This window comes from Vigna umbellata, chromosome 10, assembly GCF_029865625.1.
Source record: "Vigna umbellata cultivar VRB3 chromosome 10, Vumbellata_1.0, whole genome shotgun sequence".
NCBI lineage: Eukaryota > Viridiplantae > Streptophyta > Magnoliopsida > Fabales > Fabaceae > Vigna > Vigna umbellata.
The window spans coordinates 19,296,061-19,321,535 of record NC_142174.1 but is presented as its reverse complement, the minus strand read 5'-3'; the positions used below and the strand labels follow the sequence as shown (position 1 = coordinate 19,321,535).

General features: G+C 32.8%; 4 protein-coding genes across 6 annotated transcripts; 3 read left to right on the top strand and 1 right to left on the bottom strand.

Annotated features, from left to right (window-relative positions):
* The first annotated feature begins 3,451 nt into the window (after nt 1–3,451).
* On the top strand, nt 3,452–8,415 carry LOC148192103 (SH3 domain-containing protein 1-like). Of its 3 annotated transcripts, none has more exons than XM_088100930.1 (11): nt 3,452–3,707; nt 3,811–3,878; nt 4,204–4,317; nt 4,404–4,473; nt 4,553–4,701; nt 5,076–5,177; nt 5,256–5,456; nt 6,147–6,209; nt 6,369–6,512; nt 7,116–7,190; nt 7,906–8,415. In XM_088100930.1, the coding sequence occupies exons 2-11, from the start codon at nt 3,819–3,821 to the stop codon at nt 8,014–8,016; spliced, it is 1,089 nt and encodes a 362-aa protein (XP_087957056.1). In that variant the 5' UTR covers nt 3,452–3,707; nt 3,811–3,818; the 3' UTR covers nt 8,017–8,415. The 3 variants fall into 3 exon arrangements, with proteins under 3 accessions (XP_087957056.1, XP_087957054.1, XP_087957055.1); XM_088100928.1 differs by having other exon boundaries at nt 3,790–3,878; XM_088100929.1 differs by having other exon boundaries at nt 3,787–3,878.
* Nucleotides 8,416–9,471: 1,056 nt separating this feature from the next.
* LOC148192102 (uncharacterized) lies at nt 9,472–10,668 on the bottom strand. Its single transcript, XM_088100931.1, has one exon. The coding sequence runs from the start codon at nt 10,430–10,432 to the stop codon at nt 9,728–9,730; it is 705 nt and encodes a 234-aa protein (XP_087957057.1). The 5' UTR covers nt 10,433–10,668; the 3' UTR covers nt 9,472–9,727.
* A 2,163-nt stretch (nt 10,669–12,831) lies between these two features.
* LOC124841824 (uncharacterized) lies at nt 12,832–13,464 on the top strand. Its single transcript, XM_047318186.2, has one exon. The coding sequence runs from the start codon at nt 12,983–12,985 to the stop codon at nt 13,286–13,288; it is 306 nt and encodes a 101-aa protein (XP_047174142.1). The 5' UTR covers nt 12,832–12,982; the 3' UTR covers nt 13,289–13,464.
* A 7,955-nt stretch (nt 13,465–21,419) lies between these two features.
* LOC148192101 (putative serine/threonine-protein kinase PBL15) lies at nt 21,420–24,642 on the top strand. Its single transcript, XM_088100927.1, has 5 exons — nt 21,420–21,883; nt 22,729–22,864; nt 23,240–23,373; nt 23,485–23,608; nt 24,072–24,642. Exons 1-5 carry the CDS (start codon nt 21,467–21,469, stop codon nt 24,518–24,520), a joined length of 1,260 nt encoding a protein of 419 aa, XP_087957053.1. The 5' UTR covers nt 21,420–21,466; the 3' UTR covers nt 24,521–24,642.
* The last annotated feature ends 833 nt before the right edge of the window (nt 24,643–25,475 follow it).

Below are 25,475 nucleotides of genomic sequence, written 5' to 3'. Positions count from 1 at the left end.
GATTGGTTTTTAATTTTAATTTTATTCTGTTTAAAATTTTTATCATTTAAATACTATTTATGTTTTTTTTTACTTTAATCAAAGATATGAAATACAGATTGTAACATCCCAAAAATACAGTAATAAACCATATAATCGAATAATTACATTTAATAATATAGCTGATCAGTCTTACATTATACAAGAACGTACGGTCTCGGCCGAACGGCCTTTCATAAAGAGTTTTCATAAATAAACAATACAAGTACGAGTCTGACCGAACGATTTACCAAGGAACTACCGAACGGTCAAATATAAACAAAAGGGAAGGTGGTCGAACAACCACCTTGCTATACTACACTACTGACCGAACGTTCTACTGTTCGGTCTTTACTTCAATTTCTACCAAATTTTCTTCTTCCAGCGCCTCTTCCAGCAGCTCGTCTCCTTCTGCTCACATCCACAAGGATGATCATTGCAATGACAAAGACGGACGTACAAAACGAGACAACACAAGAAAAACACAGGGTAAGCTTATGTAATTTAATTCAAGTATAAACATACATTTCTCACATTCACACACATAAGATACATTTCAATATACATTTCAAGCAAGTCCTACTACTAGACTGACTGTCCGGACTGTATGAAATATGTGTAGCTACGACGTTCGTGCACCCGGGTGATGTAGTAACTGGAATACTCTCATCAGCTGCCACTCGAGGTTAGCCCTATCTGTCCAAAGTACCCCTAAGGACTAGGACCTCCTGTCGTTCCCACACATGACCTACCCTCCTCTACGCGAGGACGAGTACTCACGGAACATCAGGATGAATCGACAGCTTAGCATTACCACAGTCATACTTTACCAATTCCAATATTCACTCATGAGTCGTTCCTCCCCGGAACGCTCGTTCATATTCCACAACATTTCATCCATCTCATATACTCTTCATCTTTTATTATCCATCATTTTAATTTCATCTTTATCACCAATTTTAATAACATCAAATACCGAACGTTCAATCCTCACTCGGAACAAGGATGAACACTAGGAACGGGACTGAGAAGTATCCCATTCCAGAATAGAATAAAACCGAGAGGATTACTGCTAGAGGTAGGAAGAACCCAAATACAATTATATAATATATGACGAACGTTACTTGTAACATGAATCAGTTAAATGAACTGACTCTCGTGAGCTCAAACCAATACTTATAATAATTCATATACAGAAACCCAACGCCAGTCAATGACCGAACGCGGTAAAAGGGAATTCTACTGAAGTTGGACGAACGTTATTTCATCATGATTGATTAATTATAAACGAGTACAAGCGCTTGGTATAAGACCGAGCAGCACTCATTTCGAGAGCTTGGTGTGAGACCGAGCGCTACTAAAATTTATAATAGAAATATTTATAAATGAGATATTATCGGAATTGTGTTTAAGAATAACTACTATATACAAATACATATATTTACAAAGTTTAAGTTTATCACCGAATACTCAGATGCAACTACGCTTGGCCGAACGCTCAAGCACAGTACTATTACAAGAAGACGCTCGTCCTCAACTAGAATTCTTTCCAAATGAAAGACTTCAATTCCAAACAAATTTTAATAGAAACATCGAACGGTCAAGGACCGTTCAATGACGAACGTAAACTATCATAGGAAAATTCATATCCAGAAATTCATTTATCTTCAATTCATTTCTCAGTACATAATTTCATAACTATATAAAATACATATCAAAATCAATTTGCATGCTTCATCCAATCCATATCATACCAATAAATCATTTTCCACATAAACAATCATATCAGTATCATACTTTATATACATTCAACCACTCAGCAACATGCATTTATTATCAACGAACGTATAAACAACATATAATTAAATTAGATAAGCTTCCCTTACTTCTAGTGTGAACGATCGTCCTAGAGGCAGAAGTATGATTTGCCTGACTAAAATTTCTTCTACCCTCACGTTCAATCAACTCTTCAAACCGAAACAAACGACAGAAAAACAGGTTCAGAATGATACTATGAGCTCATGCAACCAGGAGTTGGTTTGCATGTGCCCGGAAACGAACGACTAAAGGCGAGAAGACTTACCAGTTCAAAACTCGGAACTGTTCGGTTCAGAATGAAGCTTAAGGCGCCGGAAACGTTTCTACGGTGCCTGAATGGTGATCGGAGAAAAGAAAGGGTAAGATTGCTTAAAAAGAAGGGAGAACTTTTAGTGAGAAGGAGGAGAAGATGAGAAGTTCAGAGTTTTGGGGAAGGAGGGTGCATGCAGAGAGTGGAACGGTGTTTCAGAAAAATCAGTTTTGCTTCCCACGTCAAAGACGAACGTCCACTCGTCTGCTGACACCTGCCTTCCACTATCTGATTTCCAAATCCTTGTTGTTGGACACCTGGCATCCGCTCAGAGGGGTTTTGGGTGCGTTTTAATGAGTCTGACAGGAGGGATTTTTGGGTGCGTTTAACGAGGTCTGACACATATATATTATAAATTATATAAAATAAGGGAAATAAATATTTTTTCATTATTTTTTTACAAAAATAATAGATAAGAAATTAATTTAACCAAGTGTATGGTATATATAAAATAAGAAATTTTTTTAGTATTTTTAAAATGAAATCAAATGTTTTCATAAACAAAAACAATCTAATTGATGTTGCTCTTTCTGATCAAGTTTTCTAAATGGTGGCTATTTTGATGGATTACTAGTCAAGTTCCTTTCTTGTGATTTAAATTAAACATATATTGTCATGGTCACAAGGTCTGAATTTAATAAACTAAAACTATACCTATACTTTTTCTTTTTTTACTTTCAGGAAATTTTAAAATCAGAAAGGCAAATTTTTTTATTGGGAATAAAAAGTAATCTTGACGGTTTTTTTTTTTAAATGGAACTTTACATTAAAAGCATATTTTATCCCAATGTAATATTCTTTCCTAGAAATTTATTTACTTCATTTAACCCTTGTCACTAAGAAAATCTTTTATATATTTGAATAATTGTTTAAAGTGTAATATCCAGAAGTGGTTTAACTACATAAACTTTTGTTTTTTTAGTTATGAATAAAAAACAATTTCTTTTTATTATACACATAATAAAAATAATTTTAATTTCCAATCATTTAATTTTTTGTGTATAGCACAGAGAAAAAGTATTTATGTATCGACTTTTTAGTAAATGCATGTGCTAAATAGTATTTTTTTGGAATGTAATTGATTTTATTAGAAAAAAAGTCGTTTTAATCCATTTAACCTTGTCAACGGAAAATCATTTATTTAAGTGGTAGAATTGTAAAATATAGAGTTCGAGTTTGGCCGAAGAAAAATATTTTAAATTATAGTAATAAATTATAACATGGTCTTATTTGTTCTTTTATCTTTCATTTCTATAATTAAAAAAAGAAGCAAAGAAACATTTTTTAACTAGGTTTTCGTCCAAAAGTCAAGCGCGTGTCCGTGTGCGGTGCTGCGAAAGTCTAAAAAGAACGCTTTTTTGCCCCAAGATTCTCTCTCTCCTTTCTCCTACAACATGATTCAGTTTTCACTTTCATACTCATAACTCATTCATTCAATTATTATCACAATTTCTCTGTTTTCTTCTGTTCTCTTCTCATAACTATTCCAAAGTGGGCACCTTTTTATTTTTTTTACTTCCTCTCTCTATCTAGAAAGACCCAGCCAGCCAGGTAGTTACAGGTAATTATCAATCCTCTTATTGAAAACCCAATACAAGACTATCTTTTTCTGATGATTTTCTGTTTGGACTGCAACAAAGTAGCTGTTTTTATTGTCAATAAAGGGTGAAGAATGGATGCTATAAGGAAGCAAGCAAGCAAGTTAAGGGAGCAAGTTGCAAGGCAACAGCAGGTCATTATCATTCCTATCCATCTTTTTAGATGAAACTGGAAATTTCTTTTGTGACTCTTTGGGTTATGAGTGCTTCTGTAGCGTGGGATCATAATATCAATTTTTTTTTTATTTCACCATGAATTTTTAATAGTGGGATTTTGTAGGAAATGATAATTTTTACTTTTGGTTTGATTTGAAGTGATGGGAGTGGGAACCTTAAACAAGAAGTATTTATTCTGCGTGTTTGTTTCTATTGGTTGTATTTGGGTTTGGTTTTTCTGGTCAATCTAGTGGTTTTATTTATTTGACTTTGGTCTTCTACCATGATGTTGTTGTTTTGCAGGCCATACTTAGACAGTTGGGTCAAATTAGCAATGAACCGCTCATGACTGATGAATCTGAAATTGAACGTCACCAGCAGCTTCATAAGTTATACACTTCCACAAAGACAGCTAAGGTGCTTTTGTATTTTCACTCCATGTATCTTCTTTAACTGGTTCAGCAAACTTTTTTGTCATGTTTTTAACCTGTGTCTTTCAACAGCATTTTCAGCGGCATATTGTTCGAGCTATTGAAGGGTTCATCTCAGTTAGCTCCAAGCAGATGGAGATAGGTAACTTTTGCTTTTGGCCTTTTGCACCTCTGTTATTTTGGTTTATGCCTCAGTTAATATTTTGTTCTCTGTGATTCAGTGAGGAAGTTGGCTAGGGACTGCTGTAGGTATGGGACCGAGAATCTTGGTAGTGGTTATCCCCTTGCAAGGGCTTCTCTTCAATTTGGTAACTCGTATGATATGATGGAAAATGAGAGGGAGACTTTGCTCGGGATCTTAGGTGATCAGGTAATCTTTTGGGGACTTTCTTTTGTACCCTCAAGTATAGTCTTGAAGAGGTCATTTTGTGAAATATAGCCTTTCAGTGAACCATATAATATATATATATATATATATATATATATATATATATATATATTAATTTTTCAATTAATATTTTTTAGTGTAACATTATATCTAACTGATTTACTGGTGGTTGCATTTCTGCATAAATACTTTTTGCCAAGATTAGTACATTGTACATGGAGTCTGGAATTCAACTTCTCCATATTTGTATTAGGATATTAGTTTTTTCTTTGTTTGATAAAAACAAACATAAAGACTAGCAATCATGTTCCATCCCCAATTTTCTTGCTTCTAACTCTGCTTCAGGTTCTGTATAGATCTCTGAACCACTGCGGGCACAGATAACAGGAGCTCCTTTGGAGGATGCACGCCATCTCACTCACCGGTATGATAAACTTCATCAAGAAGTAGAAGCACAGGTAATAATCTACTGCTACAATGGCATGCATGTGGTGGTATGCTATGCATGATATTTATCATAGATATCTTCTCATCAGGCTGCTGAAGTTTTGAGGCGTCGATCAAAGTTGAGGAATTCTTCTGTTTCTGCAGAGAGTTCTGCGAGGCTTCAAAATGCAGAAACAAGGTTGAAAGAACTTAAATCTGCCTTGGCAGCACTTGGTAAAGAAGCTACCGCTGCGATGTTGTCCGTTGAAGAACAACAGCAACAGATGACTCTCCAGAGCCTTCGTACAATGGTATTTCTAATTCCTTGTGGCAGTTACTCTCTTGGCAATGTGATTGCTGATTGGACTTTAATGTGCCTGACTGGTGGTTGACAATAAAATTTAGTATTATAGTATTATTATTATATATAATATAAATATAGAGCCAACCTAATAATTCATTCTAATATCAACTATATCTGTTGGATTCTAACATATCCACAGGATTCTAACATCAATATTTGTTGTTCATACAAGAGATGATGTTACATTTACAAAAGTTGTTGCCATTGACCAGAGGGTGAGCCTTAGTGCAGCCCTTGTGACCTAGAGGTCATGGGTTTAAATCCTAGGACTATCTCTACTTGTGGTTGTGTGGGTAGGACTTGCCCACAACAGATCCCACTAGGTGGGAGTCTTGTACTCTTTTTTACTGTGCCATTGACCAAGTTGCTTCCTATATGAAAACTAGGATAAGAAAAGAAAATATCTTTACACTATACTTATGGTTTGGTTGGTTATGAACTAATTAGATTTCTTGACATGATGATGATTAAAACCATAACGACAATCTAAATTCATTATAGTAACTGATGTTTGCTTAACTGAATATGTTGGTTGTGTTATTTTCTGGTTAAATTTTGTGTTGTATGGTTCTTGAACCTTGAGGAAATCTTCCTCCCCTAAACCTATTCTTGTTTCATCTGTTCCCCCTTATGGCAGGTGGATGCAGAGAGAGCCTATCATCAACATGTCCTTATTATTCTAGAGAAAGTATATACTGAGGTCAGTCGGCACATAGCCTTACTCTTCCTTCAAATCAGAAAAATAAATAAATACTAGTTCCTGTGCCCATTCTGTATTCTGGAATATATTCTAACCATTATTTAGGTTACCGACCAAGTTAATAATCTGGATCCTATATTGGATGTCATGTGGAATTAGATAACTGAGGAGAGACAACCAAAAGAGGCTACATCAATTCCACTGCCAAGAGATGGACATAATCAACCTGCAGATGAGAATACTGCTTCAAATGGCATTGATTATAAACACAACAGTCAAACAGGCGCCTACTTTTTTGCGAAGGTAAGTCATGTGTGAACATATGAATAATACTATCTCTACATATTCTTATAATGCACAGCTATATTCTTGCAGTTCACTGTAACTCAAGATGAGACCTACATTTTTTTTTGTTTTAAATGGTACCAATTTCTTATGCAGATCTTCATATTACTATTACTAGCTAATACTGATTTTTCCTGTATCAGCATATTTGAATTTATGGATATTTGTTACATTATATATATTTTAAGCCATAAAGTATTTGGCTTCTAACTCCAGATACCTCTTTTCATTATCAAATTGTCATATACTTTTTGAGGAAGGTACTGCTGAAAACAATATGTGTAAAATAATGAATGTTATGAGATCATTACATTCACGTTCATACACAAACATTGACGATTCTTTGTGCAAAGTATTTTCTGCTAATAATAGTGTTCTTATCTTTCCCAATTATAGCATAATTGTCTCACCTGAGGTCTAGGACAAAGAAAACTTGTACAAAATAAAAGTTTGTCTCGTCATATGATATAATCCAAAATTTGTTAGAACTCAGTGCCGTGCAGTCTTCCATTTATGTTAATCTTCTAGACTGATTTATGTTCCTCATTATCTGTCTTGTAGGTGGTACATCCATTTGACGCTCAAGCTGAGGGGGAGTTAAGCCTATCAGTTGATGATTTTGTTATAGTTCGTCAGGTATTTCTTTAAGAACTGTTCAGCTATTTGTGATCCATCTTCACTCGTACTCTACATAAACAGACCCTTTGTAAGGTTACTTTTAAGCTTGTATAAAGAGCTAAAGATGGACCTTTTTTGCCGTTGGTTGAACTTGTGATTCATAAAAGCATTTGGCTTTTGATGCAGAAGCAGAGGGGCAAAGTAGAGATATCATTCAAATTAAATCAAAATTCACTTGTATAAAATATTTATTCCAAGATAAAATTACCAAAAGTGAATAATCTTTTGAAGTTAATTTATTTATTTGATTTTCATACATTCAACTGCTCTAATACCTTATATCTGTTACTTAAACATAAGAAATAGATTACTGAAATATTGAAGCTTTTCACCACTATATGTTGGTAACATGCAAATACTGGCAACACCTTTACTCCTTAATATATTATTGTGCCGAAGTGTACAATATGCATCATTTTCATACTTTAGAGATCTCACATTGAGTATAACTAATTTAGTCTAAAAGCTTGGGCAGTTCTTACTTTACTAGTTGGTTTTATGGAGTCAGAATCTAATTTCGACTAAGACCTTTTGTTGCCACACTTGATTCAGTATTTACAGAAGATATTGCGATTTTACCTTTTCAGACATTAAGTTACAGTCTATATTGCCAGTACCAGGCTAACTGATTTGAGCTGCCTTTGTCTTGTCCTTTCGGATGTTACATTTGCAGGTTGGTCCAAATGGATGGTCAGAAGGAGAATGCCAAGGCAATGCTGGATGGTTTCCCACTGCTTATGTACAGAGACAGGACTTGATACCTGCCAGTAAGGTACCAGAATAACGTCACTCAATACCAACATTGGTCTTTTGACTAGGTGAGGTGAAAATTGTATATTACACTCACGGAATAGGTGCATTTGAAAAGCCATAGCATATGCTTGCTATTATTTTTGGGTGGTTCTGTCATCTGTGCAGTGTGTTGTATATGTGATGTGAGCATAATTGCAATAGGAAATAGCTGTTTGAATATGTAGATTGATATATTATATGCATTTTCTTAGACCCTTGTGTCATTCTAAGGAACTTAGTTTTGGAGATGAAAAGCTTAGTGAGGTGGCTAAATATTATTTTTATGTGTCCATATTCTATAGGATTGTTTGTAATTCTTAAGACATGACAACAACCACTGTATTAAGAAATCTTCCGATTTATCTATATGGAAAAAGTAGTTTATTTTTTAGTTGCATGATGTCTTTCTAGTCTGGCAGAAATAAATTATGGGCCATGTTACTGGGACCCAGAAATTTAAATGGTGTTAATGGATTATCTGAAAACTAAATGAAGGTTTAGACAAGACTAGAATCATAGATTCAAATAAACTGGATTTCACACGTGTTAGCTTACAAGTTACAGGATAAGTTCCTGAAAGGTTTATCTTTGCCCTGAAATGCATAGCAGTTTCTCTATCTATATGTTCTCACATGTATGCAATACCTGCATACTCGAGCACTCAAATAAAGTTACCTGCGCTTGACGGACTGAGACAGCTAATAAATTTGGATTCATTTGCAGCTTGTTGTTTAATATCACATATTGTATCTGTACCATTTATAAAATCAATTTCTTATGCTATAACATAAGTTCTAAATATAATTACTGTGGTTGAAATTAATTTAAACACACATTCCAACCAAAAGCCTTCGGCTGATGTACTTCTAGCCAAACAGGTCTCTTTGGACAGAAAAAGAGAGCAGAAAGTCTGATAAATTCATAAATGGTTTTCTTTTTCATCGTGTTAACTTCCAAGAGGACAAAGTTAAACTATCAAGAATGTTTAGATAATTTCCTTGTAAACAGCACCTCCGAAATATGCCGTATGGCAACAGTGACATGACTTGCCATCAAAGATGAGATCGAGTATAAAAATAAATAAGATAAAGTTAAGAATGTCATGAAAGGCATATAATATTGTACTTTTATTTCTATTTACAATTTTTTTAATGTATATAGCAAAGGACAGTATTAAAAAATAATTGTACATAATCGAAGTCCCCCTACCCACAAACTAGATTGAAAATCAGTGCAATATATATTTTAAAGTTCATAACGACTCAGAAAACTAAATTATGCTTATGGTTAATCATATAACCTTGACACATAAGATTGAAGTCCAAAACAAACATCAAATTGGAACAAAGAATATTACACCACTTAATCTGCGACATATTACCAATCTGCAAACTATAGTAAAGCCACGAATAGAGTAATATAACATCTAAAATACACCAAATCGAAATAACATTGCAAAAAAAACATCTCTATTATCATTTGTATAAACTCAATACAGCCAAATGAGGTAATCCACACTAACTATGTAAAATCTTTATATTGATGCAAAGTATAACAAACGCAATATTGGGAACAATATGCAAAATGAAATTGACAGACCCACTGTCCCCCCCATAAAAACAAGGCAACAAATACAATTTTGCTTTTCTTTTATCTGAACATCAGAAGAGTAAAGTGATATAGAGACCCCAAAATTCAATGCTTCAATCACTGAGTTCATCATCAATGTCAGAAGCGTTCATTCTTGCAGATGCTAGCTTGGCCCACTGCACGATCTTTTCAGCCTCGCGGCTAACCTTCTCTTCTTCCTTCATCGCCTTCTTCAGCATCTTCTGCTGCTCCTTGATGGAGAAGCTTCCCAATGAAGACAAAATCTCGTCACCCCAATTCTCCTTACTTTTCTTCTTCTGCTCCTTCTTCTTGGGAGAGCACCACAAGCAACCCCTCCTCCGAGGAGGCGAAGGAGAAGGGGAACTTGAAGACCGCAAAGGAGAGTGCTTTTTGGAACCGTCCTTTTGCGCCGGTTTGAAAATGGAAGACATGGAACTTTTCTCAGAGGAAGAAGGGGTAAAAGGGGGCGAAGAAACAGACTCATCTTTAGATTTTTCTTCCACTCCCTTTTTGTCATGCGAAGAAGTGTACCCAGAATCTGGGTTCTGTTTGGAGGGCGAAAAATTGAAACTTGCTTCGTTTCTTGAAGTGGGGGTGGGAAATGTGCGAGCTTTGGTTGGTGGAAAGGATTTGAGGTTGCGGAAACGGGTTTCGAGGTGGGAAGGGAGGACGGAGTTGGTGATTCCGGCGCAGTTGATGGCGGAGAGTTGGTCCAACACGCATGCATCTTGGGCCAGTGAGATAATTTCTTCTATGGCGGACTCGTTGTCGGTGTCGGAGAAGTCGTAGAAACCCATGTTTTGTTGGGAATGCACTGTGTTGCTTAAGGTGAGTGTGTGTTGTTGTGTAAAGTCTGTGTGAAATGGAAAAGAGGAAGAAGAGAGACCGTAACAAGAGCGTGACGAGGTTCGGTTGCCAACGGCTAATTGGGCCGTTTTGGAGAGTGGGGCCACGCGCGTATTTTTGGGGACCCACTACTTCACATACTGCCTGTAGATACGGATACGTGGCCTTTTTTTCTCCTGAACACTATGACTTTTTATTATTATCTAATTTTACATCTTACAGTAATGAAATTAAAAAAGTATTTATGTTAATTACAGTTATAATGAGTAATTACATTGAAGAGTTAATGTGATTAAATTGATGTGTTATGATTTAATTGACAAAACTTACATTTATATATTGTTGGTACCGTTTTCTAATTGATGATATATATAATGAAATTGCTGTACAGTTTTACTACAACCAAATATTTTGTTCCATTTCCTAAAATTTTAAATTTAATAAAGTTCCTAAAATTTTAAATTTAATAAATAGGAATTCAATTCAAGTGAAAGTGTGAAATATATTAATCTTTAGTATGTATACTTTTTTGGAGATAAAAATGTAATGTTCATGGTGAAAAAAATGTAATTTATTTTAGAAGAATGAAAATTTGACATTAATGGTATATATTCTTTGGTAAAATAAAGAAATAGATAAAATAGTAAATATAACAAGAAGTATAGAAGGAAGTAAGAGGAAATATAGAATTAGGGTGGATGTAAAATTAGAGTTATAAAACAATAGAAATGGTGATGGAGAATAAAAGTAGAATTATAGTGAGTGTATTATTTACTATATCACAATTTACTTCCTTTATAAATATCTATACCATAAAATTAAAACAATTATTTGAACAAATTTTAAAATATTATCATTAATTAAATATCAACCTTATTTTTTTTAAAGGTACCTTTACTTTATCACTGATATTCTAAATATTTTCTTCTAATATTCTTAATCATATTTAAAAAAAAAAATACTATCAAAATTCAAAATAAAGTTGCCATGAAAGATCTTTTTTCTTCTTAAAATTCTTAAATTATTTTCCTCTAATTTTAAAAAATTATATTACCCAATGATAAACCAGGTAAAATACCTTTCTAACCTTTAATTTTATGAAGAAAAATATAATTTTACCGTCATTATTTAATTGGTATTAATAATTTTGACGTTATTATAAATTCCTTTTGTATCAGTAGGGACCGGACGTCAAACAAACCGGACGTCCACATAACCATGACGGGCCAGCCATGCTACCCTTCTGCTCGCTCTGGAGGGATCGGGCATCGAATAGGCCGGACGACTTCATGTCCATAATCACGCGACCTTGCCGCTCTCCATCCGGATACACTACAACTCATGCGAGACCGCCCGCTAACCAGATCGCCTATATGGACCGACTGGTTGGAAGGCCAAACTTTGGGAGACCGCCGACCACATCGTTAATTAATCAAGTTTAAGGTAAGTAATGGTTAAAAGCTATTGGGTTGAATTTTGGGCCGTGATTAACTTTTCACTAATCCCAAGCCCATAGCAAAAACTATAAATACAGATCTAGGGTGAGTGGTAGATAAGTTGTATTTACTGCACATTTATTATTGTTCTATCGAAAAACGTCATTGCTCTCAAACTGACTTTGACACACGCAAAGGAGGAAATCAAGGAGTAAGGAGTGAGAGTCAGACAGTCGAGAGGAGAAGGATGTGGAGGCATTGGACGACTGAGCCCCTACAACCGAAACACTTTTTAATTAGTATTAGTACAGTAAATTGTCTATTTCTCAACTTTATTTCTTCTCTTAAAAATATCTACATTTTTAATTAATTAGTTAATTTTAAATATATATTAATTTTTCAAATTTTTAACTGAAAATCTCACACATATCTCACATCAAAACCAAAAGTAAATAAAAAATGTTCAACTATTTTTTTAACTTAAAAATTAACTAAATATCTAAAAATGATCGACTGTCACACTTTATTTTCATATTAGTTACTTTGTCGTACTAAAATATGATTATAAAACATAATTTTAAGCACCAGATTAATTATTTATTTTAAATAAAATAAATATACATTTCACTTTTATTGAAGTAGGTTTTATTTTAATTTAAGTAGGTCTCATCCTTTCATAGTATCCATATAACTCTTATAACTTATGTTTTATTGACGAATTCTTATAAAAATGACATTTTTATAAGTTTTCCTTTAAACCTTAATTTATTTAAATTAAATGAAATTATATAAATATTTTTAAGGACTTAAGCCCCTCATCTTAAATTTAAAATATCATTAATTTAAAAAGTAATCCAATTCCATTCAAAGAGTACTATTCAATTTATAAAAATGAAATTGCTTCAAATGGGTCCCAACATCTCACCCACTACCACATATGAATCAACCAAAACCAAGACATTCTTCAAATAACACCTCATCTCAACAACTCCACAGATTTTCACATTCTTCAATCATCTGAACTTTAATTAGTTATTCAACAAATTCTGTCACCCCAAGAATTTGATGATGGAATCAGCATGTTGTTTTTGCTTCTTCTCCAGCAAGAAGAGTGTTGTTGATGGAAGGAATGGCAGAAGCAGTTCAAAAGACGTTCAGTGGGAAAAGAATGATGAGATGCTATCTGACAGAAGCACGTTTTCTGTGAAAGAACAAGAAAAGAGATTGAAGAAAGCTTTGGAAGAGGAAGAAAAGGTTAGCAAGGAAGCAGAGAGGGTTGTCCAATGGGTCAAGCAGGAATCAGCAAAAATTCATCTTTCTGCAGTCAAAACAGTTCTTAATGAACCCCAAAAAGAATCAAATGTTGTGTAAAAGATAATTGTCACTTTCTTTGTTCATTCCTTTTCAGAAATTATTGTACATGTTTCATAGTATTATGGTTTCTTTGTTGGGTGCCTTAATTTTCATTTTAGATCAATTTTTGTGTCATACATAGCTGAGATTTGTCAAGTTTAAATTGGATCGTTTAATAATTTCTGGTTTCTTTAGCTTCAAGTTATGAATCATTGGTATTGTAGAAGGAACTGTTGAAGAAAATATGCCTGTTGACTTTGTCCACAAAGGACTGTGTTGGACTTTTCAAGAGAAAAATCTATATGCATGAAGAATTGAAATTAGACTTTTATACATAATTATTGGTGAAATTAAGAAAGGTTAAAAGAGATACTATCTTAATTTCTCTCCTTTTGAAATCCACTTTTTCTAGCTAGTATTGTGATTTTATAGTTAGTCTACGATAAATTTTTAAAATAAATTAAAATTTGCCAGCAATTTTATTCAAATTAAATTGGCTAAATTTTTTTTATAAATTTTAGCGTGGACAAAAATAATTTATTCTAATATAAATTCGGTTTATTTAAATTGAATTCATGGTGAACTGTTGTTCGTTAGTTTATTTATAAATTCTAAATATTAAATTATATTAAAATATAAAAATGTTAAATATTTTTTATGTTTAAATGTATTTGGATTGTATTATATTTTTGTGATTTTAGATTATATTTAAAGTTTAATACATTTTTATTAAATTTTAATTAAAAAAATTATAATTCTTATTTTGGGATTGAAAAAAAAAACTGTATTTATAAGCTCTAAGTCTATGATATTAATGATTCAAATGTATATATTAATTGTATTTTAACATCAAAAGTATAAATTGACTTTTGTTTATTTTTAATTTTCTTTTTCTTTATAATTATTAAAACGAGACATTTTAAAATTTAAATAATGGTTATAAATAAAATAAAGAAAAAATAGCAAAAAAAAGAAAGGAGACACATAATATTTTAGTTAACACTCAATTTTGTTTGGAAAATATAAAAAAATGAAAAGAAAGAACATTATGAAGATGTAAACTTCTCCTTGTGTTATGATATGTCAGACACATCATACCTATTAACTATATTCCACGTCATGAAAAAAAAAGTGCAACACATTGCTGTGACAAATCTACGACCAATTTTGTTTGGATAATGATTAAAAAGAAAGAAAATCCAACACAGAAAAAGAAAAGTACAAAAGCAAAAGATAAACTAGAGCAATGTTCCCTCCCCTCACCTATTTCTCCTCAGATTTTATACATTTATCCTTCATTTATTAAATTCAAATGAAAATTAATGATGAGTTAATAATTTTGTAACCACCAACAACCCTCCTAACCACCAACAACCTTAAATGTCAATTGATTGTATAAATCCTAAATCTCATCTGTTATCCTACATGCATCCTCTCCCCTCTTCTTATTTTTTGACTTTCATTATTCACTTCTTCACTTGTACTGTTAAATTGTTTTCTAAGTTCAGAATTGTAAGATTATACAGTAGTGGTTGTACCCGTGCTGGTGGTGCTATAAGAGGAAGAAGGCAGTGCTGGTGGTGCTATGGACGGAGGAGGAAGAAGGCAACGAGAGCTCACGGGGTTAGTATATTATTGAAGTAAACACCTTAATCGTCGTTGGAGATGCGGTTAAGTGTGGCACAGTTCGAACGCCGGTTACACAACGCCGAAATTCAAATTTCAGCTCACCTCAACCGCACTTCGAACTGCAGTTTAGGGGTGCTGCACTTCCAAGTGCGGTTTCATTGTGTGGACTTTTTTTTTTACCCAGGCCTACAATTTCACAGGCTTGCTTATGATCATTTGATGTTTATTTGCACATTACATTCTGAATCATCTCTCATTTTTGTTGTTCGTTTATTGTGATATTATAGCTTATGCTTGCTTATGATAATTTGATGTTTATTTGGACATTGCATTCTGAATCATGTCTCATTTTTGTTGTTCGTTTATTGTCATATTATGGCTTATAGTATGTTTGAGTATGTTTGGCATCCAGTTTGATTTACATCATGCGAATGTTAGATTGACAATAAGTTGATAGCAATAAGTTTCAAAAGAGACCTAAGTGTAACTGTTTTGTTACCATTTTTTATCTTGGCTTCATATCCAAGACTCCTTTACCTAATGTCTATTAACTTTGAGTGTTGAGATACCTATTTATATGGCTTTAATCTTTAGATAACATGCTATAGTCATGTTAGATTAGATATTACAAATACATTTCCATAAGGTTACTCATCTTCATTATATTTCTTACTCGTAAATTTGAAGCAACTAAGCAAGATAATCTTCAACTAATTTTTTTTAAGTAGAGTTAGAAACAAAAGTTCATTTACCAAATTTTGTTAGATTTTTAACATATTAAAGTTATTTTAAACTATATTTATATTAAACTATATGTTAACACATATAACTTTGATTTTGTTATACGTGTTAATGAATTATTATTTCATTTAATTTTTTATTTAGTATTTAGTTTATAAAAATTTTATGTTATATTGTATTGTATCTTTTTTATGTATTAGTTAATAATTTAAGTGTTTGTTTTATGTAATAGTTAATATTTTGTTATGAACTTTTTTTGTTATTCATTTTTCAATGTTTTATACGTGTTAATGATTTGAAGTTATATTTAATTTAGAATAAGTTTAATTTGGTAATTTTTATTTAAATTTTAAATGCTTTCCTTAAATTTTTAATTATTAGTTGTTAAATTTTAATATTGTAATGCTTATTGTAGGTCGTATTTAATTATATAAGATGAATAACTATCTATTTCTCAATTCTCAAATAAATTCTGATTTTATGTTGAAATTTTCTTCTTTTCTAAATGAAGTCGGTAAGGGTAATTACACAAATAAGTTTTCCACTAATCAAATCTTCCCATCACGCATCGATTTAATTGAATGGGTTCGAAAGATTGCATTCAACCTTGGGTTTGTTGTCGTGATTATAAGATCTGACACAACAACTAGTGAAGCTGGAAGAAAGACATTCATTGTGTTAGGCTATGAAAGGAGTGGGAAGTATAGGAAGCATAGGAAGTATAAGCCAGATGTTCAAGCTAGTGTGTCTGGCACAAGAAAATGTGAGTGTCCGTTTAGGTTGAGGGGTAAACCTAAAGGACACGGTTGGGTGTTAAAGGTTATGTGTGGCTATCACAACCATGAATTAGCAGAGACTTTGGTTGGTCATCCTTTCGCGGGGAGGTTAAATGCTGTTGAACAATCAATTTTTGTTGACATGACTAAGAGTCAAGTTAAGTCCTCAAATATTCTTTTGACTCTTAAAGAACATAATGAAGATAACATGACGACTATACAACAAATATATAACGAGATACACTTACAAATGATCTTTGAGAGGGTCGAGAACTTAAATGTAGCAATTGATGATGTTGTTAGATAGAGACAAATACATATAGAGAAGTAGATGTTTGGACGATTCAGACATAGTAAGTGACCTGTTTTGGACACATCCCGATTCAGTGAACCTAGTAAATTCATTTAATATCGTCTTCTTAATGGATACGACGTACAAGACGAACAAATATCGTCTTCCGTTGCTTGAGATTATAGGAGTCACATCCATTGGATTGACATTCATAGCCGTCTTTGCATTGCTTTCAAGTGAATGCCAAAATAATTTCACTTGGGCATTGGAAAAGTTCAAAGGATTACTATTGACATTAGAGGACGGTCCACGCGTTGTTGTCACTAACAGAGACCTTGCTTTGATAAATGACATTAGCAATGTCTTTCCTGAGATGTATCAGATGCTATGTACATTCCACATTATGAAGAATGTGAAAGCGAAATGCAAGATGTTAATGGATAATGTTTAGGCATGGGATGTGTTGATGGAAGTGTGGGAAAATGTGATGGATTGTGACGACCAGTCGATGTTTGGTGCTTATGTTCATCGTTTTGAGTATGCCTCTACATCATGACCTCTATTTTTTGATTATGTGAGCAAATGCAACATGCTGGGTATAATGTGTAAGCAAGGAGGTGTCACGTGGACCTCCTGGAAATCCATCATCTTCCTTTTCATCTTCTTCCTCACTATAGTCATCCTGTTGTTGAACATCCTCCTGCTCAACATAGTCGTCCTCACCATATCTCTCTTGTATAATTTCGTCATGCTCCTCATACTCATCCTCATGAATAATATCCACACGATATTCTTCTACGCGTCTTCTACGAGCAAATGCCGTAGGTCGTCTCCTTTCATCGTGAGATGAAGATGAAGGCTCACCACGAGAAGATGAAGCCTCACCATGAGAAGATGAAGCCTCACTATGAGAAGATGATCCACCGTTCTAACCATTTTTATTAACCAATTATATTATTAACAAATGATATAAAAAAATTACATAATAATAAATATTGAAACAAATAATAAATAATCATAAAATAAAAAATTAATAATAAAATAATGAAGAAAAAATTAATAACAACAAAAATTACTTAATAAATATTACTTAAATAATTAAAAATTATAACAAAAACATTAAAAATAAAAAATAAATTAGGAAACCAAATAATAACTCAAAAATAAAAAATTTAACCATAACAATTATTATTTAATTAAATAAATCATTTTAAAAAATTACAGATTAAAAACAAATTAAAAAACAACTAAAATAAAATTAAACAACAAAATTTACATAATGAATAATATATAACATAATTTTAAGTAAAAAAAAACAACAATTTAAAAAAAATAACAAACAAATCAAAAAATGAAAAGATATTCCAAAAACATATTAAATATTATGGTTTAATCCTTTTCGACATCCCTATTTATGTACGAATGTCTCAATTGGGTCCTCGTTTTTTAAAGTGTATCAAAATGGTCCTTAATTTTGAAAATTAATATCAATTGAGTCATTTCCGTTAAGTTGGCTGGACGGCGTTAAAAAAATTGATGAGTGGATGCTGAGATGACGAACGAACGCTCGTCCACCAGCGAACGAACGCTCGTCCATCAGCGAACGAACGCTCGTCGACCACTGAACGAACGGTCGTCCAGTGTGGAATGAACGGTCGTCCAACAGTAAGAGGTCGACGAGCGTTCGTTCTCTGGTGGACGAGCGTTCGTTCGCTGCTGGACGAGCGTTCGTTCGCTGGTGGACGAGCGTTCGTTCGTCATCTCAGCATCCACTCATCAATTTTTTTAACGCCGTCCAGCCAACTTAACGGAAATGACTCAATTGATATTAATTTTCAAAATTAAGGACCATTTTGATACACTTTAAAAAACGAGGACCCAATTGAGACATTCGTACATAAATAGGGATGTCGAAAAGGATTAAACCTAAATATTATTTAACCATAAAATATAAGATATAAATAAAATTTACAGAATATATAAATATAAAATATTAACAAAAAATTATATAAAATATTAACCAAAATAAATTAAATATACTAACATAATATTTCATACATATATTTTTTAAATAAATTTAATACTATAAATAAATATCAAAAATACAAAATAATAAATAATATAAAGAAATACAATTTATAAATTTAAAACAAATTTAATTAAATATAATAAAGAAAAATAAAGTAATAAAAGAAACTCTAAAAACGCAACCGCTCATCCGCACTTCCAAGTACGACTGCATGCAAAAGAGTCGAACACTAACCGCAGGTCCAACTGCGGTGGCCCATCAACCGCAGCTCCAAGTGCAGTTCCCATCCCTCCCAGCCGCAGTTTCATGTGTGGCAGCCACACTTCCATGTGTGGCGGGGCCTGATCTGCAATTCCAAGCGCGGTTAAGGTCCCAATTTTTTCCATTATCCTAGATTAACGCAGATCAAAAACGAAACAAAGAGATAAAAAACGAAACAAGCACAGATCAACGCATATCAAAGACATATTCTATAATAACAATAGATCTAGCATTTTATCAAACTCAAGGCATCATATACTCTGTTATATCATACAATGACCTTAAGGAAATCTGAAAAAAAAATCCAACCTAGACGCCTAAAACTTAAAGTGAACTGTCTGAGGAGAAGAAGATTTACACTGTTGCACTAAACACCACACAACCACCAAATCAAATAGTATGGGAGGAAGTGAGGACCACTCCACCAGAAGAAAATAAAAACAAATGAAGTTGGTGATGAGGGAAGAGGGGACGACAACCAGTACAGAGGAAAAAAAAATGTAAGCTTGATATAAATTGCGGCAAGGAGACAAGGAGGAGGAAGGGAGGAGAAAGGAGTGTAGGTTTAGGATTCTGAAATGCGTAAGGCAGAGGAGGGTTGATGCTTCTTTTATCATTGAATGGGTCAGCTTTTTTGAAAGAAAAAGATTTTTTCTGACAAGGGTACAATTGTAAATAAAAAAAGAAGGAAAGTGCAAGGTAAAGTGAGTGAGATGTAGGGAGAACCTCTCTGATAAACTATTACCAACTTGGCATAATAAACTTTATCTTTAATATTTTGATTTATCCAGATAAAATTGAGTGTTATGACATTTAAAAAGTAAGATTCCTTTTTCTTCATGTGTTTTTTCTTTTCTTGTTTTTTAAAATTTTTAAAATTTTATTTATTTATTTGTGAATTTGAATTTGAATTTGATTTTTTGAAAATTTAATTTTGATAATAATAAAATGGACAAAAAATTAAGTATGTAATTTTTATTTTGACCTTTAAATCTGCAATTGTTCAAATTTAATCTTTAAAATATCATGATGAATGTAATTTTAGTTCTTATTGACACGTTAATGCATTGTGAGTGACAACATAACCTATTCATCGTTCTAACTTATAATTTGTCACTAAGTCTCATGTCATCAATTAGATGTAAACAAATACATTTTTTTTAGAAAATGGACTATAAACTATTAAAAGAATTAAAATTCCAATAATTTTCAAATGTGGGTTTGTTTAGAGAGTAAAATAACACCATCATAAAACTATAAGATTAAAAAGTTGATTTAAGTTTTTTTCAAGGGTATAAACACAAAGCAACATTGAAAGTGATTCAAATGATATGACCAAGTTTTCAAAGTTTTACAAAATTGACATCGGACTGATGAATGATTTAACTTTTTATCTGGTAGTTGAAATTGGTGGTGATGAGTACGTAGCATATATACTTATGTGTATACCTCATTCACTACCTAGTTTTCTGTTTACTATAATATTGACTTTTTGGACCAGCTTGTCGAATACCTTATCCAGCACTTCAACATGCAACTGCTCCTCTTCACATTAATTCTTGTATTTCTGAATGAAGACACAAATTGATGTCATTCCCTTCGTCACACTGTTCTCATTTATACGTTACTTAGGTTACCAAATCATTATATACTCTATTCAATTACATTCATTAACTTTTCTTAATCACACCTGTTAACATAAATTATGCATCAAACTTAATATGTTCTCCTCATGGAACAGATAAGCTTCTATTATCTGAATTATTATACACCATAATTAAATGAATCCTTATGCCACCTAGCTATGATTATAGTAACTAGTGACTATTGTAATTAATTACCATATATCCAATATATTATATATGTTTTAGATTTTATCGACAATTATAGTTAAAATTAATCCCGTACATTTGAGGTTTTGTCTGTTTAAAAATTTTAAAACTTCCTCACGATCTTGTTTTAAAAAAACATTTCAAAGAGTATAAAAAAGAAAAAAGTATTTAAATGGTCTTACCAAAATATATATATATATATATATATATATATATATATATATATGTCTTACCAAAATATATATATATATATATATATATATATATATATATATATATATATATATATACTTTTTACATTACTCGAAACAATTAAGGAAAGGAAAAGGAAGGTGTGTGGCGTGGACCTATATAGTAATACTACGTACAAAAAGACATTGGTGTATTGTGCATGAAGACACGACATAGATGACAAATTAGAGAACAAAACAACTTACACATAAGTAAACAAACATATGGAAACAAATAATAATGTCTGCAAAAATTACTAGAGTGGTTAGAGCAGTTGAAGAAAGAATATATTTTCCTAAGTCTCCATCAAATGTAGGAAAACTTTACCATATATTGTACAATATTCTTGGTACTTATATTTTGCAGAACATCAGAATTCTTTCTCACAAGACCTTAACTTAGGAAATGAAGGAACCATCAAAGGCATGGAGACCCTTCACTGCAAATTGCTGCTCCACAGAGGACCAAACCGTGTTCAAGAACTTCAGCAGGTGCAAGCCTTCACGTTCTGACTTGTCAAAGAACATTGCTCCTTTGCCATCGTTCAGGAGGCTCTCCTTCTCTGATCTCAGTCGTTCCTCGTCTGTGCGAATCAATGAGGATCTTGCACAGTCTTTTGGGTCGGATTTGTTTGATTTTCAGCTGAGTGAGCTGCGTGCCATAACTCAGAATTTCAGCAGCAACTTCTTGCTGGGAGAAGGAGGGTTTGGAACTGTGCATAAGGGCTACGTAGATGATAATCTCAGGCTTGGTTTGAAGGCACAACCTGTTGCTGTCAAGCTTCTTGACATTGAAGGCTTGCAAGGACACCGTGAATGGCTGGTGAGTATCACATTTATTCTTCATTAACTATTATATTATGTTTTTACAGGAATTCTTTTCCCTCTTAAACTTAATTCATTACTATCCTTAACCTATTCTAAAAATGAATTAATAAAGTTCATTACTAAATCATATTTAACCCACCACTATTATATAATTATCTTAAACACCATTCTTCAATTACAAGTTTATTTTTTAGTGGTGTTTCATCTTTTCTTTCACCAGATTCAATTTGAATATTAACTCGCTTGAGGAAAAAAGAAACCTTTAATATATTCATGTAATTAAATTTACTAGTCATTATCAGGGTCGTTTAATTTTGGTGGTGTAGTTGTTGGAATCAGAATCTTGGCTATTTATTTTTAGGAATGAGTGTGATGCAACTAGTGGGAGTTGACTAAACCCATCATCAACTCATTTGATTGGGCATCCAAAGAGAAAAGTCAGGGAATTTTATACTAGCTTACAAGACTTTAGCATTGTCCTGCACTATTATTATATCATTTTTGTGTTCATATTTTATTATTTTGATTCTTGAAGGATGGATGCAAGTCAATCGCTTATAGTACAAGAAAAGTTAAATAAATTAGTATATATACTGTAATGTATAATAGTCTGCAATGACCTTTATTTATTATATCTGAGAGAAACTAGAGTAAAGAAACAAGGATGATCCTATTAGATGTCATAAATGCATGGGACAATTTTATTATGTTCTTTGTTTTTATTTTTAATTTATCAAATTTCCATCAATAGTGAAAAGAAATGAACTGTTTTGTACTTATTTTTATATTGAAATTTGGGGAATGAACCACGTATAAATGAATAATTGCATTGGATTGCAGGCAGAAGTGATTTTTCTTGGGCAGCTAAGACACCCCAATTTGGTTAAGTTGATTGGGTATTGTTGTGAAGATGAAGAACGATTACTTGTCTATGAATTCATGCCACGAGGAAGTTTGGAGAATCACCTCTTCAGAAGTATGCATCAAAATCCTTGTACATTTTTAACTTGTTTGATTTTCACTTGTTACTATTTTCTGTGTTCTAAAACAGTTTACTTGGCAAACAATTTATCATCCAAATTCTGTTAAATTATGAAAATTGTTTCCAATGCAAGTATTTAAAAAACAAAACTACAGAAACAACTGGGAGATGTTTTTTAATCTCTTCAAGTCCTCTCTGTTCTTATGCCGAAGAGACAAATTCTTAGAAAACAGAAATGTGTTCATTTCATATGACACAATACTTGCAATAGTGTTGAGGTAACAAAGAAATTTGAGAAAGTAGAAATTTGTTTCTGAAAACATTAAACAAACAATGAGTTACTCAGTTACTCAGTGCATGTAATTGCAGGGCTAACATCAATTCCATGGGGGACAAGATTAAAAATTGCAATAGGAGCTGCTAAAGGCCTTTCCTTCTTGCATGGAGCTGAGAAGCCAGTCATTTATAGAGACTTCAAGACTTCCAATGTTTTGCTTGATTCAGTACGTGATCAACTACCGATCATTCTCTTTGTTATTGATTAAAACTGTAAAATAACACAACAAACTAAATCCAATGAGTTTTTATGCATCATCTGCTTCTGTTTAAAATAGGAGTTCACAGCAAAATTGTCAGATTTTGGACTTGCTAAAATGGGGCCAGAGGGATCCAACACACATGTTTCAACCAGAGTAATGGGCACTTATGGATATGCAGCACCAGAATACATCTCAACAGGTAGGACTAATAAATCTAATCTGTACCTATTTTCTGGCATGCTTATTACTTCCATAAGGAGGAAAAAAAAGGAATTCAACTAATAACTGCTTTCAATTGGGGATAAATTATTATATGATTTACAATCATGACCAATCTCCACATGGCATGTTGATAATTCTTTTTGGAAAATTGAAAATGTTTGGCACTTAAAAATCTGTGGGATAAATCAGTCCTATTACATGTTCATTATTTTTAAGAAAATTAGTTTTAAGATGAGGTTTGCATACACTTTTATATTGTTTACCTCTAATCGATGTAGAATCTCCAACAATTCTTTACATAGTTTGACATTTACTTTTTGTTGATGAGAACTAAGTTTCATGTGGAGATTGGTCAAACTATGTGGAACCAACCATGTAATAGTTTATTATCAAATTTGGTATGTTTTGCAGATTTTAATGTAACATATGATTATTTACAGGGCATTTAACAACCAAAAGTGATGTCTACAGCTTTGGGGTAGTCCTGCTAGAACTGCTGACAGGAAGAAGAGCAACGGACAAAACAAGACCAAAGACTGAGCAAAACCTTGTGGATTGGTCAAAACCTTACTTGAGTAGCAGTAGGAGGTTGAGGTACATTGTCGATCCAAGGCTTGCAGGCCAATATTCTGTGAAGGGTGCAAAGGAAATTGCCCGTTTGGCATTGCAATGCATAAGTTTGAATCCTAAAGACAGACCAAGAATGCCAATGATTGTTGAAACTCTTGAAGGCTTACAACAGTACAAGGACATGGCTGTTACCAGCGGACACTGGCCAGTGTCACAAAAATCTACTAGGAATAAAGTCTCCAACAATAAGACGAATGTCAACACTAGAGCCGGTGCAAACCACAAGCAACCATCACCAGTTCTGAGCAAAAAAACTTGATTGCTACCTTTTAGAAGATTGCTTTTTAATGAAGTATCATGTGGTGTAAGAGTAATTATCAAGCCACCCTATATATATGTAATTAAATGTATAAAACATAAATGCAATATATATTGAGTGTAGATTGAAATCTTCCTTTGACAGTTCAGATTTCTTCTCGCCCATCACAATGAATATCAGCTAGCTTTTTAAATCAACAGACAACATAACTAATTTCTTCAAGTCAAAGCTTTTCCATGTGATTTACAGATCAAGGGAGATTCCAAGAGCATGTAAATGTTATATACTCAATGTTATATGCAATGCTTGAGAAGAAGAATCACCAAGCCAGAAAGACGAGTAAATTTTCAAATGTTTTAGGACTGGACAAATCCTACAATTACGTCACAGATTTGACTAGCATTAATATATTCCAAAATTGGAGAGAAGGGACCAAATTATGTACGCAAATTGCAATAACCCCATCAGGCTCAGCGGCTCTCCAGGAAGCACATGTCACAAATCTAATATAAAAATAGGCTTCTTTACAGAGTTGATAGAGTGATAATGATAGAAAGTTAAAATGATCATGATAATTATAAGCGTGTAACAACTTCTATGACACAGGATCCACCCCACTTTTTTACTAGGATATGCTATTCAAGTGATGTAGAAAAAATAATGTGTGAATTTCTTAAGCTAGCTACTCTGCTTCAGTTTGTTTGGCATCAGAACATGAAAAGTTCTAAATTACAATAAGAACACGTTGTAAATTTATAATTAATCACAAGTTGTGGTTTCCTTCTTTCTACATAAGATAAAACTTAACCAGGAATTCAGCATGTTAATAATGACTCTAAATTTCTCTCAAGTCCATTCTGGCATGAGTGTGGATGTTAAATAAGGTTCCTGATTCGGAAACCTACGAAACCTCGGCCACATGAATCCCCTTTTTTCCCTCTAAAGGGGCGTGAGA

Excerpts from the sequence above, each read along its gene's own strand:
- LOC124841824 (XM_047318186.2), top strand. The coding sequence starts at position 12,983 with ATGATGGAATCAGCATGTTGTTTTTGCTTCTTCTCCAGCAAGAAGAGT.
- LOC148192101 (XM_088100927.1), top strand. The coding sequence starts at position 21,467 with ATGAAGGAACCATCAAAGGCATGGAGACCCTTCACTGCAAATTGCTGC. Across the intron at positions 22,865-23,239 it reads GGAGAATCACCTCTTCAGAA|GGCTAACATCAATTCCATGG; the intron begins GTATGCATCAAA and ends ATGTAATTGCAG. Across the intron at positions 23,374-23,484 it reads CCAATGTTTTGCTTGATTCA|GAGTTCACAGCAAAATTGTC; the intron begins GTACGTGATCAA and ends TGTTTAAAATAG.
- LOC148192102 (XM_088100931.1), bottom strand. The coding sequence starts at position 10,432 with ATGGGTTTCTACGACTTCTCCGACACCGACAACGAGTCCGCCATAGAA.
- LOC148192103 (XM_088100930.1), top strand. The coding sequence starts at position 3,819 with ATGGATGCTATAAGGAAGCAAGCAAGCAAGTTAAGGGAGCAAGTTGCA. Across the intron at positions 3,879-4,203 it reads AAGTTGCAAGGCAACAGCAG|GCCATACTTAGACAGTTGGG; the intron begins GTCATTATCATT and ends GTTGTTTTGCAG. Across the intron at positions 4,318-4,403 it reads CTTCCACAAAGACAGCTAAG|CATTTTCAGCGGCATATTGT; the intron begins GTGCTTTTGTAT and ends GTCTTTCAACAG.